This window comes from Coregonus clupeaformis, chromosome 20 (genome assembly GCF_020615455.1).
Source record: "Coregonus clupeaformis isolate EN_2021a chromosome 20, ASM2061545v1, whole genome shotgun sequence".
In the NCBI taxonomy this organism is placed as follows: domain Eukaryota; kingdom Metazoa; phylum Chordata; class Actinopteri; order Salmoniformes; family Salmonidae; genus Coregonus; species Coregonus clupeaformis.
In genome coordinates, this window is record NC_059211.1 from 56,210,735 (window position 1) to 56,228,143 (window position 17,409).

At 41.7% G+C, this 17,409-nt stretch overlaps 1 protein-coding gene across 1 annotated transcript in view; it reads left to right on the plus strand.

The window, feature by feature from the left end:
- The window catches only part of LOC121534170 (unconventional myosin-VIIa-like), a 78,485-nt gene that overhangs the window by 37,350 nt on the left and 23,726 nt on the right, over positions 1-17,409 (plus strand). The window contains exons 29-37 of the mRNA XM_041840698.2: positions 5,410-5,529; positions 6,731-6,904; positions 7,264-7,491; positions 9,838-10,005; positions 11,112-11,229; positions 13,696-13,822; positions 14,497-14,660; positions 16,794-16,975; positions 17,206-17,327. Of these exons, the coding sequence (XP_041696632.1) occupies positions 5,410-5,529; positions 6,731-6,904; positions 7,264-7,491; positions 9,838-10,005; positions 11,112-11,229; positions 13,696-13,822; positions 14,497-14,660; positions 16,794-16,975; positions 17,206-17,327 (1,403 nt within the window). The remainder of the gene's footprint in view (positions 1-5,409; positions 5,530-6,730; positions 6,905-7,263; positions 7,492-9,837; positions 10,006-11,111; positions 11,230-13,695; positions 13,823-14,496; positions 14,661-16,793; positions 16,976-17,205; positions 17,328-17,409) is intronic.

Sequence of the window (17,409 nt, forward strand, 5' to 3'; positions counted from 1 at the left end):
TATACAGTCTAGCTAACAGCTCACATATATACAGTCTAGCTTAACAGCTCACAGATATACAGTCTAGCTTAACAGCTCACAGATATACAGTCTAGCTTAACAGCTCACAGATATACAGTCTAGCTTAACAGCTTACAGATATACAGTCTAGCTTAACAGCTCACAGATATACAGTCTAGCTTAACAGCTTACAGATACACAGTCTAGCTAACAGCTCACAGATATACAGTCTAGCTTAACAGCTCACAGATATACAGTCTAGCTTAACAGCTCACAGATATACAGTCTAGCTTAACAGCTCACAGATATACAGTCTAGCTTAACAGTTTACAGATATACAGTCTAGCTTAACAGCTCACAGATATACAGTCTAGCTTAACAGCTCACATATATACAGTCTAGCTTAACAGCTCACAGATATACAGTCTAGCCAGCAGCTCACAGATATACAGTCTAGCTTAACAGCTCACAGATATACAGTCTAGCTTAACAGCTCACAGATATACAGTCTAGCTTAACAGCTCACAGATATACAGTCTAGCTTAACAGCTCACAGATATACAGTCTAGCCAGCAGCTCACAGATAGACTGTATGTCTGTGAGCTGCTGGCTAGACTGTATATCTGTGAGCTGTTGGCTAGACTGAGCATCTGTGAGCTGTTGCTAGACTGTGTATCTGTGAGCTGTTAAGCAGACTGTATGTCTGTGAGCTGTTAAGCTAGACTGCATAGTGTGAGCTGTTAAACTAGACTGTATATATGTGAGCTGTTAAGATAGACTGTATATCTTAACAGCTCACATATATACAGTCTAGTTTAACAGCTCACATATATACAGTCTAGCTTAACAGCTCACAGATATACAGTCTAGCTTAACAGCTCACAGATATACAGTCTAGCTTAACAGTTTACAGATATACAGTCTAGCTTAACAGCTCACAGATATACAGTCTAGCCAGCAGCTCACAGATATACAGTCTAGCTTAACAGCTCACAGATATACAGTCTAGCTTAACAGCTCACAGATATACAGTCTAGCTAACAGCTTACATATATACAGTCTAGCTAACAGCTCACAGATATATAGTCTAGCTTAACAGCTCACAGATATACAGTCTAGCTTAACAGCTCACAGATATACAGTCTAGCTTAACAGCTCACAGATATACAGTCTAGCTAACAGCTCACAGATATACAGTCTAGCTTAACAGCTCACAGATATACAGTCTAGCTAACAGCTCACAGATATACAGTCTAGCTTAACAGCTCACAGATATACAGTCTAGCTAACAGCTCACAGATATACAGTCTAGCCAGCAGCTCACAGATATACAGTCTAGCTTAACAGCTCACATATATACAGTCTAGCTTAACAGCTCACAGATATACAGTCTAGCTAACAGCTTACATATATACAGTCTAGCTAACAGCTCACAGATATACAGTCTAGCTTAACAGCTTACAGATATACAGTCTAGCTAACAGCTCACAGATATACAGTCTAGCTTAACAGCTCACAGATATACAGTCTAGCTTAACAGCTCACAGATATACAGTCTAGCTTAACAGCTCACAGATATACAGTCTAGCTTAACAGTTTACAGATATACAGTCTAGCTTAACAGCTCACAGATATACAGTCTAGCTAACAGCTCACAGATATACAGTCTAGCTTAACAGCTCACAGATATACAGTCTAGCTAACAGCTCACAGATATACAGTCTAGCTTAACAGCTCACAGATATACAGTCTAGCTTAACAGCTCACAGATATACAGTCTAGCTAACAGCTTACATATATACAGTCTAGCTAACAGCTCACATATATACAGTCTAGCTTAACAGCTCACAGATATACAGTCTAGCTTAACAGCTCACAGATATACAGTCTAGCTTAACAGCTCACAGATATACAGTCTAGCTAACAGCTTACATATATACAGTCTAGCTAACAGCTCACAGATATACAGTCTAGCTTAACAGCTTACAGATACACAGTCTAGCTAACAGCTCACAGATATACAGTCTAGCTTAACAGCTCACAGATATACAGTCTAGCTTAACAGCTCACAGATATACAGTCTAGCTTAACAGCTCACAGATATACAGTCTAGCTTAACAGTTTACAGATATACAGTCTAGCTTAACAGCTCACAGATATACAGTCTAGCTTAACAGCTCACATATATACAGTCTAGCTTAACAGCTCACAGATATACAGTCTAGCCAGCAGCTCACAGATATACAGTCTAGCTTAACAGCTCACAGATATACAGTCTAGCTTAACAGCTCACAGATATACAGTCTAGCTTAACAGCTCACAGATATACAGTCTAGCTTAACAGCTCACAGATATACAGTCTAGCCAGCAGCTCACAGATAGACTGTATATCTGTGAGCTGCTGGCTAGACTGTATATCTGTGAGCTGTTAAGCTAGACTGTATATCTGTGAGCTGTTAAGCTGACTATATCTGTGAGCTGTTAAGCTAGACTGTAATCTGTGAGCTGTTAAGCTAGACTGCATATGTGAGCTGTTAGAGCTGTATATATGTGAGCTGTTAAGATAGACTGTATATCTTAACAGCTCACATATATACAGTCTAGTTTAACAGCTCACATATATACAGTCTAGCTTAACAGCTCACAGATATACAGTCTAGCTTAACAGCTCACAGATATACAGTCTAGCTTAACAGTTTACAGATATACAGTCTAGCTTAACAGCTCACAGATATACAGTCTAGCCAGCAGCTCACAGATATACAGTCTAGCTTAACAGCTCACAGATATACAGTCTAGCTTAACAGCTCACAGATATACAGTCTAGCTAACAGCTTACATATATACAGTCTAGCTAACAGCTCACAGATATATAGTCTAGCTTAACAGCTCACAGATATACAGTCTAGCTTAACAGCTCACAGATATACAGTCTAGCTTAACAGCTCACAGATATACAGTCTAGCTAACAGCTCACAGATATACAGTCTAGCTTAACAGCTCACAGATATACAGTCTAGCTAACAGCTCACAGATATACAGTCTAGCTTAACAGCTCACAGATATACAGTCTAGCTAACAGCTCACAGATATACAGTCTAGCTTAACAGCTCACAGATATACAGTCTAGCTTAACAGCTCACAGATATACAGTCTAGCTAACAGCTTACATATATACAGTCTAGCTAACAGCTCACAGATATACAGTCTAGCTTAACAGCTCACAGATATACAGTCTAGCTTAACAGCTCACATATATACAGTCTAGCTTAACAGCTCACAGATATACAGTCTAGCTAACAGCTTACATATATACAGTCTAGCTAACAGCTCACAGATATACAGTCTAGCTTAACAGCTTACAGATATACAGTCTAGCTAACAGCTCACAGATATACAGTCTAGCTTAACAGCTCACAGATATACAGTCTAGCTTAACAGCTCACAGATATACAGTCTAGCTTAACAGCTCACAGATATACAGTCTAGCTTAACAGTTTACAGATATACAGTCTAGCTTAACAGCTCACAGATATACAGTCTAGGTTAACAGCTCACAGATATACAGTCTAGCTTAACAGCTCACAGATATACAGTCTAGCCAGCAGCTCACAGATATACAGTCTAGCTTAACAGCTCACAGATATACAGTCTAGCTTAACAGCTCACAGATATACAGTCTAGCTTAACAGCTCACAGATATACAGTCTAGCTTAACAGCTCACAGATATACAGTCTAGCTTAACAGCTCACAGATATACAGTCTAGCCAGCAGCTCACAGATATACAGTCTATCTTAACAGCTCACATATATACAGTCTAGTTTAACAGCTCACATATATACAGTCTAGCTTAACAGCTCACAGATATACAGTCTAGCTTAACAGCTCACAGATATACAGTCTAGCTTAACAGCTCACAGATATACAGTCTAGCTTAACAGCTCACAGATATACAGTCTAGCCAGCAGCTCACAGATATACAGTCTAGCTTAACAGCTCACAGATATACAGTCTAGCTTAACAGTTTACAGATATACAGTCTAGCTTAACAGCTCACAGATATACAGTCTAGCCAGCAGCTCACAGATATACAGTCTAGCTTAACAGCTCACAGATATACAGTCTAGCTTAACAGCTTACAGATATACAGTCTAGCCAGCAGCTCACAGATATACAGTCTAGCTTAACAGTTTACAGATATACAGTCTATCTTAACAGCTCACAGATATACAGTCTAGCTTAACAGTTTACATATATACAGTCTAGCTTAACAGCTCACAGATATACAGTCTAGCTTAACAGCTCACAGATATAGAGTCTAGCCAGCAGCTCACAGATATACAGTCTAGCTTAACAGCTCACAGATATACAGTCTAGCTTAACAGCTCACAGATATACAGTCTAGCTTAACAGCTCACAGATATACAGTCTAGCGTAACAGCTCACAGATATACAGTCTAGCTTAACAGCTCACAGATATACAGTCTAGGTTAACAGCTCACAGATATACAGTCTAGCTTAACAGCTCACAGATATACAGTCTAGCTTAACAGCTCACAGATATACAGTCTAGTTTAACAGCTCACAGATATACAGTCTAGCTTAACAGCTCACAGATATACAGTCTAGCTTAACAGTTTACAGATATACAGTCTAGCTTAACAGCTTACAGATATACAGTCTAGCCAGCAGCTCATAGATATACAGTCTAGCTTAACAGCTCACAGATATACAGTCTAGCTTAACAGCTTACAGATATACAGTCTAGCCAGCAGCTCACAGATATACAGTGCGGGTAGGCTTGGCTACATGATGAGATTATTATGGACAAAAGAGAGAGATTATTTTTATTTGTCAAACGGCAGCCAAGCATCGATCATCATGTCACCAGAATAAGACCCTCGATATTTATTGAAAATGAGCATCAAGCTCATCACCGTGCCCTTTCGCCACCCTGTGAAGTTCATCATAACTTATTTAATCTGTAGCCTAATAAACTGATGCTTTCCTGAGTCCTAGTGGGAGGGGCCACACAACATGTCATCACGTGACTCCAAGTTTACTTCGATGTGATTGGTTATTAGATCAATATTTGCGCATAAAGGTGTTTCCATGCCACTTCTCGCATAATTAATTTTAGCGACATAAAAAAAGATCTCACCTTGTCTAGCGTGTTTTGTTTTGTCGACATTTGGAAGGTTTACAGACAAATGTGTTGTTTCCACCAGGCCTGTATACTTTTACTCACTTAAAACAGTTGGATGGAAACCCGGTTTGTGAAATGATTTACGCAAAGTCTGAGTTGCGCATGCTTATCACAACTCTGAATCGGCCCGTGCATTACATAGTCTTGAGTTTTTAGATCCTACGTTGACTGATCACCTCAATCTCTCTCCCTTTCCTCCAGTTCCTCCAGAGCTTTATCCGCTTCGGGCCGATGGGCTATGCCCCCTACTGTGCCAAGAGACTGAGGCGCACCGTAGCCAATGGAGTCCGTGGAGAGCCTCCGAGCTGGCTTGAACTAGAGGTGAGAGGGAAGTAGGGATGTGAAAAATGTAAAAAAAAATAAAAAAATGATTGACGTTTAAACAGCCATTTATTTTTATTTTTTATCATTCAAACATTGAAACGAGTTCACAATTAAGATGTGGTCCTGCGTATGACCGCTAGGGGGCGGTGCAGTTCAATCTACCGCAGTCATGGCTACCTACCAGACGGCGTTCACCTTACTGCTGTCACCCAACCACTCGGCAACAATGGCAGTTCATGCTGTTTTAGGTTCTCTGCTGTGTGCCTCTCCTCCATGTTCTCAGTGGTCAGTAAAGGGGACTTCCTCTCCTCCATGTTCTCAGTAAAGGGGACTTCCTCTCCTCCATGTTCTCAGTGGTCAGTACATGGGACTTCATATCCCACTTCTCATCAACGTGATGACTCGTTGCAGTGATGTGTCCAAAAATCCTGTTGGTTTACACCACGTATGGTGTTGGAGAGCTCGCTCTTTGTACAATTTCTTCATCAGGGCCGTCACCTTTTTTTGGACATCTTGTAGTCTGGTTCTAGGCATGCCATCAGGGCATTGAAGCTGACATCCTCTACCATTGATAATGGTTGCATATCAACTGCAATCCTTTCTCTAATCAGGGCAGTGATTTTCTCACTCCGTCCCTTATCGCAGCAACTGTTGGGTTTCACGGTGCCTCCCTTTCAGATGGTTACGCATTGCCCCCCTGTACTGCCACTGTAGATCAATTCCACCTCGCAAAGTTAGCATTTCACCACCTTCTGATTTAACTTGTCAATGTATTGCCATACAGTACTGGGCTGCTGTCTCTTCCCTGTCTCACTCTCTTTTCCAACTGTTAACAACGATGACCTGCGGAGGGCTTTATATCGGTGGCAAATCATTAGAAAGATGCATATCTCCTCCTACTAACTTTACAGCATTGTTGAGTATTGTAGGTATTTGTTTATTTATTTATGATGATGATCAGGTTAGTGGTAGTTTGGTGATGACTTCTCTGTGATTTAAATTTTGTGGAGAAAAAAATACATAAACAAAAAAGGGTTTTCGGTTAGGGATTTTTTTCTAAACGTTAACGATCCCAATTTTTGTTTAAACGTTCTTCTGTAGTTCTTTTGTAGTCTGTCTGTGGTTATTTTGTAGTTCTTCTGTAGTTCTTCTCTTCTCCAACCTTTGACCTCTGACCTGTGTTTGCGGTGACTGACAGGCGACCAAGTCTAAGAAGCCCATTGCGGTGTCTGTGACGCTGATGGACGGACGCACCATCAGCCTGCCTGTAGACTCCGCCTCCACCTCCAAGGAGATCTGCCAGTTACTCTCTGAGAAGGTCTCCCTCAAAGACACCTTCGGCTTCTCTCTCTACGTGGCTCTCTATGAAAAGGTAAGCAGTACTATTATTAGTAGAATAGATCCCCCACCTGTACTGTTTTACTCTGACCTCTACTTCCAGAAAGGTCTTTGAGACACCCTGATTTCCAAATCGACCCCTAGGCCCTCCTGTACATCCGAGGTTGTAATCGATATGGCGCTGGCTTCACCTTTGCCTTCTGATAGTCTGGATTACATTTTGGCCATGTTGCTGACCTCTTCAGATCCACAGGAGTGTCTAGGGATGAGAGACTGGGGCTCGATTTGGAATTGAGCAACTGTCTGGTGGACCGATGTGACAGGGTTCTTAGTGTCGGTGTGTGTGTTTAGTGCAATGTCAATTGAGGTGTCTCTTGGTCCCACCCCCTCCAGGTGTGGTCGCTGGGCAGCGGGCGGGAGCACGTGATGGACGCCATCTCCCAGTGCGAACAGGAAGTGAAACGGAAAGGTGGGCAGGAGCAGCACGCCCCCTGGCGACTCTACTACAGGAAGGAGATCTTCACCCCGTGGCACGACTGCAAAGAAGACTCCGTCAGCACAGACCTCATCTACAGACAGGTCATCAGGGGACTACGCTACGGAGAGTACCAGTGTGACAAGGTGATGTAATGGTAATGCACTGTCAGTCTTGCTCTGGGGTTAAGTTTCCCCTGGGTACAGGTCTAGGATCAGCTCCCCCCTATCCTAACTCTCACAATTAGTGGGGAAAAATTCAGAACTGACCCAAGATCAGTGTCTAGAACAGGGTTCTTCAAGTCCGGTCCTGGAGGGCCGAAAACACTTCTGTTTTTTTTTTATTTCTACCTGGTAGTTAATTGCACTCACCTGGTGTCCCCAGGTCTGAATTAGCCCCTGATTAGAAGGAGAGGATGAAAAACAGAGGTGTTTCGGCCCCCTCCAGGACCGGACTTGAAGAACCCTGGTCTAGGGTCAACCTTACCCTACACAGTCAATCTTGAAGTGAAGTGATTTACGTCACTGGTTCATATACTGTACGTCTCGAAGAACCGCTGTAAAGGTTTGGAACATTTACCGTGGTCTATCGAGTACCAGTGTGAGAAGGGCTGCGTTATATTATGATATTGTGATATTGTGATATTATGATATTATGATATTATGATATTGTGATATTATGATATTATGATATTATGATATTGTGATATTGTGATATTATGATATTGTGATATTGTGATATTGTGATATTGTGATATTATGATATTGTGATATTATGATATTGTGATATTGTGAAATTATGATGTTGTGATATTGGGATATTATGATATTATGATATTGTGATATTATGATATTATGATATTGTGATATTGTGATATTGTGATATTGTGATATTGTGATATTGTGATATTGTGATATTGTGATATTATGATATTGTGATATTGTGATATTATGATATTGTGGATATTGTGATATTGTGATATTATGTGTGCTAAACAGGTTCTATTTTTTTTGCTACTGCTGGACTAAAGCAGTCTTGGTCGACCAAACGATCGACCAGAAGACTAAATGGGGTCAGCCATGGTGTACTCAGTGTACATTACTGTAAGGTCGTTGATTTATCCGGGTCGAAGGATCACTTTACGAAGGGGCCACCTCTGACAAGCTCACGTGGAAATCGCATGAAAGCCACTGGCAAAAACTGGAGTTTTCTTTAAAAAATAAATGGTTGAATGGTTCGAGAATTGGAGATAACAAATACAGACAGACGCATGTCTGTTCTACTAAATATATTCAGAAATAAATGTATCCTCAAATATTTGTTCAGTCTGTTATGCTGTGTGCACTGAACTGACACTCCGATGGTAACACAACTGGTAATATAGACCATGCATAGGCTATAGGCACGGTCCAATACGTTAAAATACTTTTAGCATCATTTTGACCAATATGTTATTAGGCCCATTCCTGGAGGTGTAAATTATATTTTAGATGGTGTCAACATCATTTTATTTTGATTAATTTTGAAGTAGAGACTTTTTTTTTTTAAGTCACCAGAACTGAGCATCTCAGTCCTTCTACGTCCAAATTCTCCCGGGGAGGACCCTAAGCAAGGGGACTGGAATTGGTCAAACCCGCATGTACAGAATGATCCTCTTTTTCTAAAAGCATGATGGTCATGACTTTCTTACATGAAAGGGGAGGTTAACTTGGCCCCAGACAATCGATCTGAGATCAACTTAAGTTTCAGTCATGGGATTTGTTTTGGCTTTAACCCCTGGCTCTTTATGGGATTTGTTTTGGCTTTAACCCCTGGCTCTTTCATGGGATTTGTTTTGGCTTTAACCCCTGGCTCTTTCATGGGATTTGTTTTGGCTTTCACCCCTAGCTCTTTCATGGAATTGGTTTTGGCTTTAACCCCTGGCTCTTTCATGGGATTTGTTTTGGCTTAAACCCCTGGCTCTTTCATGGGATTTGTTTTGGCTTTAACCCCTGGCTCTTTCATGGGATTTGTTTTGGCTTTCACCCCTGGCTCTTTCATGGGATTTGTTTTGGCTTTAACCCCTGGCTCTTTCATGGGATTTGTTTTGGCTTTAACCCCTGGCTCTTTCATGGGATTTGTTTTGGCTTTAACCCCTGGCTCTTTCATGGGATTTGTTTTGGCGTTAATCCCTGGCTCTTTCATGGGATTTTTTGTGGCTTTAACCCCTGGCTCTTTCATGGGATTTGTTTCGGCTTTAACCCCTAGCTCTTTTATGGGATTTGTTTTGGCTTTAACCCCTGGCTCTTTCATGGGATTTGTTTTGGCTTTAACCCCTGGCTCTTTCATGGGATTTGTTTTGGCTTTAACCCCTGGCTCTTTCATTCGTTATTACTGTTTTATTGGTAATATATTCCTAAGCAGAAGACACATTTTCTGCTTCTAACAGAAATGGGCAAAGTTGTTTTACTTAAACTTGAACTAATGTCCTTTCTAATCTCCATTCTCTCCAGGAGGATGACATAGTCCAGCTGTCAGCCAAACACTTCTACATCCAGTATGGATCAGACTGTAGTCTTGACAACGCTAAGACTGTAGTTAAGGACTGCATTAACTCCTCTCTTCTGGAGGCCAAGTCTCAGGACCAATGGCTTCAGATGGTCAGCGCTGCCCATGCTCAGGTGAGTTGACTGATTCATTTGAGTTTATTTAACAATTAAGAAAATACACATGTAGACCGTAAATACAAAACATGAGTTAGATCACTCATTAACGGGGTTGTGGTCATTTCCATTTAAATTTAGTCAATTCCATTTAAATTCAGTCAATTCCATTTAAATTCAGTCAATTCAGCAAGTAAACTAGAAATCCAGTTGAAATGTTCCTCATGAAATGGAATGACCCGAATCCTGCACATTACTTATTAACAGACCTGAAGTCTCTGCTGGTCATAGAGACAGCTGTATTATTAACAGGCCTGAAGTCTCTGCTGGTCATAGAGACAGCTGTATTATTAACAGGCCTGAAGTCCCTGCTGGTCATAGAGACAGCTGTATTATTAACAGGCCTGAAGTCTCTGCTGGTCATAGAGACAGCTGTATTATTAACAGGCCTGAAGTCTCTGCTGGTCATAGAGACAGCTGTATTATTAACAGGCCTGAAGTCTCTGCCGGTCATAGAGACAGCTGTATTATTAACAGGCCTGAAGTCTCTGCCGGTCATAGAGACAGCTGTATTATTAATAGGCCTGAAGTCTCTGCTGGTCATAGAGACAGCTATATTATTAACAGGCCTGAAGTCTCTGCTGGTCATAGAGACAGCTGTATTATTAACAGGCCTGAAGTCTCTGCTGGTCATAGAGACAGCTGTATTATTAACAGGCCTGAAGTCTCTGCTGGTCATAGAGACAGCTGTATTATTAACAGGCCTGAAGTCTCTGCTGGTCAAGGAGACAGCTGTATTATTAACAGTCCTGAAGTCTCTCCTGGTCATAGAGACCGCTGTATTATTAACAGTCCTGAAGTCTCTGCTGGTCATAGAGACAGCTGTATTATTAACAGGCCTGAAGTCTCTGCTGGTCATAGAGACAGCTGTATTATTAACAGGCCTGAAGTCTCTGCTGGTCATAGAGACAGCTGTATTATTAACAGGCCTGAAGTCTCTGCTGGTCATAGAGAGCAGCTGTATGGATTAATATGATTGTTTCCTTCTCTACTGTGCGAGACAATGTTCTTTCCAACTGTGTACTGTCTTCTGATGTTCCTCTGCTCTGTCTGCCCTATACCAGGGTCCGTATGTCAACTCCAGGCAGAAAGCAGCAGGTGTGAAGGCTGAGGTGGTGGACTACGCTCGTCAGAAGTGGCCTATGTTCTTCTCCAGGTTCTTCGAGGCCTCCAAGTTCTCAGGTATTAAACACAGTCCTCTCCAATAAAATGATCTCAGGTTGCATCCCAATTCTCCATCCTTCTCCAGAAGTGTGCATTCACATACTTCTTATCACAGATTTAACCCTTGGCATGAGGGAGTTTGACATATTTAGGCTGAGTCCAAACTGGCAGCCTACTCCCTAGGTAGTCACAGATGATCCATTATATTGACCAGATACTCTAGTGGGCGCTCTAACAATAAAAATAAATGTCTTCAAAAAAATGGAAGGCAGTTGGGAGGAGGCAAGATCAGGTGGGGCTATTCTAGCCAATGAGAGGGCAGATGCACGTGTGAACAGCAGCCAAAACTGTTTCCATTAGTTACCGCAGCCACAAAGTCAAAATTGGCTATATCTAAAAACAAATTGAAAATAAACATTTGCTTTTTGGTCTTAATTTAAGGTTAGGGTTAGGCATAAGGCTAGCAGCATGGTTAAGGTTATGTTTAAAATCATAATTAAAGAAGATTAATTGTAGAAATAGGCAGAGTTTATGACTTAGTGTTTTTTTCTCAAATTTGCTGGAACGTCATGTGTCCTATTTATATCAGTACACTCGTAAACAACCGAATCATTACGAAACTTCTATTCGATTAAATAAGACACACATACAGTAGCAAATAAGCCATTCAATTTCTTGTTGACCAAATTCGACACTCTGTCAATGACCTCCATACAACAGCTCCTCGCTTGGTGAGTGATACATGTTCCTTGAAAATGTAAAATATCCCTGGACTGTCCATATGTTAATAAATGTGTAACTAAATCAAGTCAATCGGGGGATTGAGTTATTTGTTCCAGAAGGGCATGGGCCGGAATCAATCCCACACCAACATGGGTACGCCTATATGTATATATGCACACTGAAGGTAGCGTCTCTAACCAGTAGACCACCCCATTCCACCAGTTAACTCAATTCTGACAATTGATTCATGACCTTAGGTTTGCTAGAAAACCTTAAGATGTCCTCTTTTTCGATAATATATACTGTAGATTTACATTTTTAAAAAATCATGGGCATGCACCATTGCGCTCCATTCCGTTAGGCTACGTCACTATTCTCAACGTCATCATATCTTTACATCTGATATTATAAGCCTGTGTCTGCAATGACTTTTGATAGGCTACAGTAAGCTATAGCCTGCTGTTGATAGGCTACAGTAAGCTATAGCCTGCTGTTGATAGGCTACAGTAAGCTATAGCCTGCTGTTGATAGGCTACAGTAAGCTATAGCCTGCTGTTGATAGGCTACAGTAAGCTATAGCCTGCTGGACGGCTGCATTTTGGATACACTTGACACTTGTAGGTCATAGCGGAGACCAATATCTAGCGTGTGTTATTAAGCTATATAAAATGACGGTTGTTGATGTCTATGGATGCTTTTTCAGATACATTTTTGTACATTTGAACGTTACAGTAACAGGACCTAAAGGCCTACAGTAGCATCAGGACATTTATTAATATTACGTCTGGTGCTTTAGCGTTTAAGCTTATTAACATGCTTATTAACATGGCTCCACTGACCCCGATAGCTGGCACTGGTCCGAATGGCTCCACTGCCTCCCGCATGGAGAGAACGAGGGTTTTCAGTGAACGTATCTAAATCACGAGGCTCATTTGAATGCCGGTCGCGGCAGGCTCTGTCGTAGCCGGCCGCGACCGGGAGACCCATGGGCCGGCGCACAATTGGCCCAGCGTCGTCCAGGGTAGGGGAGGGAATGGCCGGCAGGGATGTAGCTCAGTTTGGTAGAGCATGGCGTTTGCAACGGCAGGGTTGTGGGTTCGATTCCCACGGGGGGGCCAGTATGAAAAAAATTAAAAATAATGTATTCACTCACTAACTGTAAGTCGCTCTGGATAAGAGCGTCTGCTAAATGACTAAAATGTAAATGTCTAAGGAAATAAAATCACTTCAAAAAGAATGCTGAAATGAAGATCCGACATGTAGGGAATAGGGTGCAATTTGGATCACAGCCGTTAATGTGGTAGAGAGACAGCGCCAGTAGGGGGGAAGGGAAGGCATTAGTGCAGCAATCCTTCCCTGCTGTTGGGCCTCTGGTCAAAAGTAGTGGACTACATAGGGAATAGGGTGTCATTTGTCATTTAATCCTTCTAAACCCACCCCCCCCAGAGGTAGAACACGGCGCTTGTAACGCCAAGGTAGTGGGTTCGATCCCCGGGACCACCCATACACAAAAATGTATGCACGCTTGACTGTAAGTCGCTTTGGATAAAAGCATCTGCTAAATGGCATATTATTATTATTATGATAAAAAATAAAAAATAAATGTGTAAAGTGGTTATCCCACTGGCTCTAAGGTGAATGCGCCAATTTGTAAGTCGCTCTGGATAAGAGCGTCTGCTAAATGACGTAAATGTAAATGTAAATTTGGGAGGCAAACATTTTGTTTATCCTGCTGGTTTAACTCATTATGCATATTACCAGGTCCTGCACTGCCTAAAAACAAGTTCATTGTGGCGATCAACTGGACAGGCATCACCTTCCTGGATGAGAAGGAGAGGAGACTGCTGCAGCTCTCCTACCCAGAGGTCACTGGGGTCAACACCATGAGGTACAGCACAATAAGCTATAGGTTAAAGGTCACAGTTAAGGTGCACAGTGGTTGGGAGCAGGGTGAGCTTCCCAAATTGCACCCTATTCCCTATGTAGTGCACTACTTTTGACCAGGGCCCGTAGGGTTCTAATCAAAAGTAGTGTGCTATATACGTAGGGAATAGGGTGCCATTTGGGATGCCACCAGGAAGCTAGGTCAAAGGCTGCACAGAGGTTGGACAGTTTTTGTGTTATGGGAACATTTGCCTTAACCTAATGAATGTTCTGGGAACTTTCACAGAACCAATTTTGGTTTGCTGGGGAAATTACTGGTGCATTATGTTACATTACATTACCTGGAAACCTAATGAGAACATTTGGGGAATGTTCTGTGGTGGTTGTTACAGATATTGTGCACAACATTTTTGTGAATGTTAGGAGAACATTCCAAGGATATATAATATTTATTTTTACAAATGTGTTATCAAAAACATTCTTTGAATGTTTTGGGGATGTTATCATCCTAATGTTAGATAAAACCCTACTAGAACTTAATGGGAATCTTAGCTGATGTTCTGGGAATGTTCCCGGTTCACTGAGTAGTGAATAATACCCTGGATTATATGTTGGATACCTCATTATGAGTTAACTAGTATCTTTCAGTAATATGAGTGATTCTCCTCCTTCTCTCAGGGAGGGCAAGGCGTTTGGCCATTCTGTGTGTCTCCTGACTCTGAAGGGAGACTTCTCTCTGAATGCAGCGATGGCTGGGAACATAGCAGAGCTGGTGCATCTGTTCCTGGGAGGACTGAGGGAACGCTCCCAGTACGCTGTAGGCCTGCAGGAGGTCAACCAAGGTTGGTCAGACACAACACCAACCAAGGATTTAGCAAACATTTATCTTTTAGCAAACTTTAATCAAGTTTTAGATAAGTTGGTTTGACCATATATACGAAAATTGCATCCTATGGGGACAGCAGAAGAACCCTTTTGGAACCTTTTTTTCTAGTTAATTAGGGTCAAACTTGTCACCATTTTAAAAAATATTTAGTATTTTATAATGATCCCCAATTAGCCTACTCTTCCTGGGGTCCAAACAGGAAACAAAACACAACACATAATATACATAACACTACATAATACAATACATTAATACAATGCAAAATACAATACAAAATATATACAAATGTCTGTGTCTCTTCACAGTCCCCATCATGCTGTGTTCTTTAATCTGGTTTTTGAATCTGGTTTTATTGCTAGTTTGAGTTACCTGGGGTGGCAGAGAGTTCCATGTAGTCATGTCTCTATTTAATACTGTGCGTTTCCCAGCCTCTGTTTTGGACCTGGGGACTGTGAAGAGACGTCTGGCCGCATGTCTTGTGTGGTACCATTGAGTGTCCGAACTGTGTCCCAACTGCTTGAACAAGACAGTTCGGTACCTTTAACTCATCAACACCTCGCACAGAGACCAACAGTGATTCAGTCAATCTCTCATCAACTTTGAGCCAGGAGAGATTGACATGCATACAACTGACATTCACCTCCATGTACATCAAGTGCAATACGTGCTGCTCTGTTTTGGACCACATGACTGGTTGATTTAGATGTCAAGAAAGCAGCGCAACGCCTTATCATGGACAGACCTCTTCCCATTTTAGGAACCATTGAGTCTATATGTTTTGACCATGACAGCTTGCTATCTAGGGTTACACCCAGCAGTTTAGTCTCCTCAACTTGCTCAATCGACACATTATTCAGTAATACATCTAGATGAGGTTCAGGGTTTTAGTGACTGATTTGTCCCATAAACTATGCTTTTATTTTTTTAGATATTTAGCACCAGGCTATTGCTAGTTTTTTTTTTAAACTGACTGGAGCTCTATGTTAAGGGTGTCAGTTACTTATTTTACTGTTGCAGCCGACGTGTATGTGGTCCTCTGTAGCTCAATTGGTAGAGCATGGCGCTTGTAACGCCAGGGTAGTGGGTTCGATCCCCGGGACCACCCATACGTAAAAATGTATGCGCACATGACTGTAAGTCGCTTTGGATAAAAGCGTCTGCTAAATGGCATATTATTATTATATTATTATTATTATACTGTTGAATTGTCAGAGTACATGGACACACAGGCTTTATTCAATGTCAGATGAAGGTCATTAGTAAAAACAGAAAACAATAATGGTCCAAGCTGGTTATGATCAACGCCATCAAAAGCTGCACTGAAATCTAAGAAAACAGCTCCCACAATCTAGGTGTGATAAAGCCTTGAAAAAACGAATCCCCTCCCTCCCTCCCTCCCTCCCTCCCTCCCTCCCATGTCTATAGTTATTAGGGTCAAACTTGTTTTTTGAATCTAGGTGTGATAAAGCCTTGTGTCCAGAGCTCAGGAAAGTAGCCTACCCCCATCACTAGGTTAAACAGCTTGAGAATAGCCTCTCTCAGCTTATGGCTGCTGTGTTTCAGCATCTCTGTTAGAATGCTGTCTGGCCAACAGGCTTTACCGCTCTGGACTACCTGTATTTTAATCATCTAGTTTAGACAGTGTAATAGGATTGTCCAGCAGGTTTTGTTGGTCTGTTACTGTTCATTCTAATTATGTCAATTGTTCTATTACTGATGTTTGGGTGGAGTTAGGTTATTGTTCTTGAATTTATAGAGGTTTTCAAAATACTGTTGCCAGATATTTCTATCTTTGATTGGGATGGCTTTCTTTTTAACAGTGGTATCGAATTTCCGCCATAATTCCCTAAATTAATTTTTATTGATTGCTATTTTGTCAAGCTCATTGGTCATATAGAGGGATTTTTTCCTTCGTAATAACTTATTATATTGGTTTAGGGCCTGTTGGTATATGAGACCTGTCTCCTAGTTTACATCTGTCTGTCTCTCTCTGTCTCTCTCTCTCTCTCTCTCTCTGTCTGTCTGTCTCTCTCTCTCTCTCTCTCTCTCTCTCTGTGTCTCTCTCTCTCTCTGTCTCTCTCTCATATAGACGACCCTACGTTCCTGAGCTTTAAGAAAGGAGAGCTGATAGTCCTCATTAAAGACGATGAGCTGACTGTCGGCCGCGGCTGGATCAAGGGCAAGAACGAACGCACCAGCATGACGGGGGCGGTACCCACCGACGCTATCCTGGTCCTGCCCACTCTCACCAAACCTACCAATGAAGTCATGGTATGAACGCATGTCCTTATGTTTTACTATCTAAGGTCAAATTAGGGCTGACAAAGTGTCGATCCTTTCCTGTAGGAAGTGTTCTTCCTCTTTCTGGCACTGAGATAGCTGCTATTCTGAAGAAGGTTTGATTCATCGTGATTTGTGGTTGTTTTACCTACCTTATTTCAATGCACTAATTCTAATCAGTCTGGATAAATGATTAAAATGGCGACATAAAATGTTTCCAGAGTCTTCTGAACCTGTCACCTGACCAGAGGAAGAGTATCATGGCAGCCAATCACAAGGAGACAGGCACCGTGGAGAGAGTGGCCCCCGTGTCCCTCAAAGAGTTCTCCTATGAGTACTTCAGGTAACAGTTCTCCTACGAGTACTTCAGGTAACAGTTCTCCTATGAGTACTTCAGGCAACAGTTCTCCTACGAGTACTTCAGG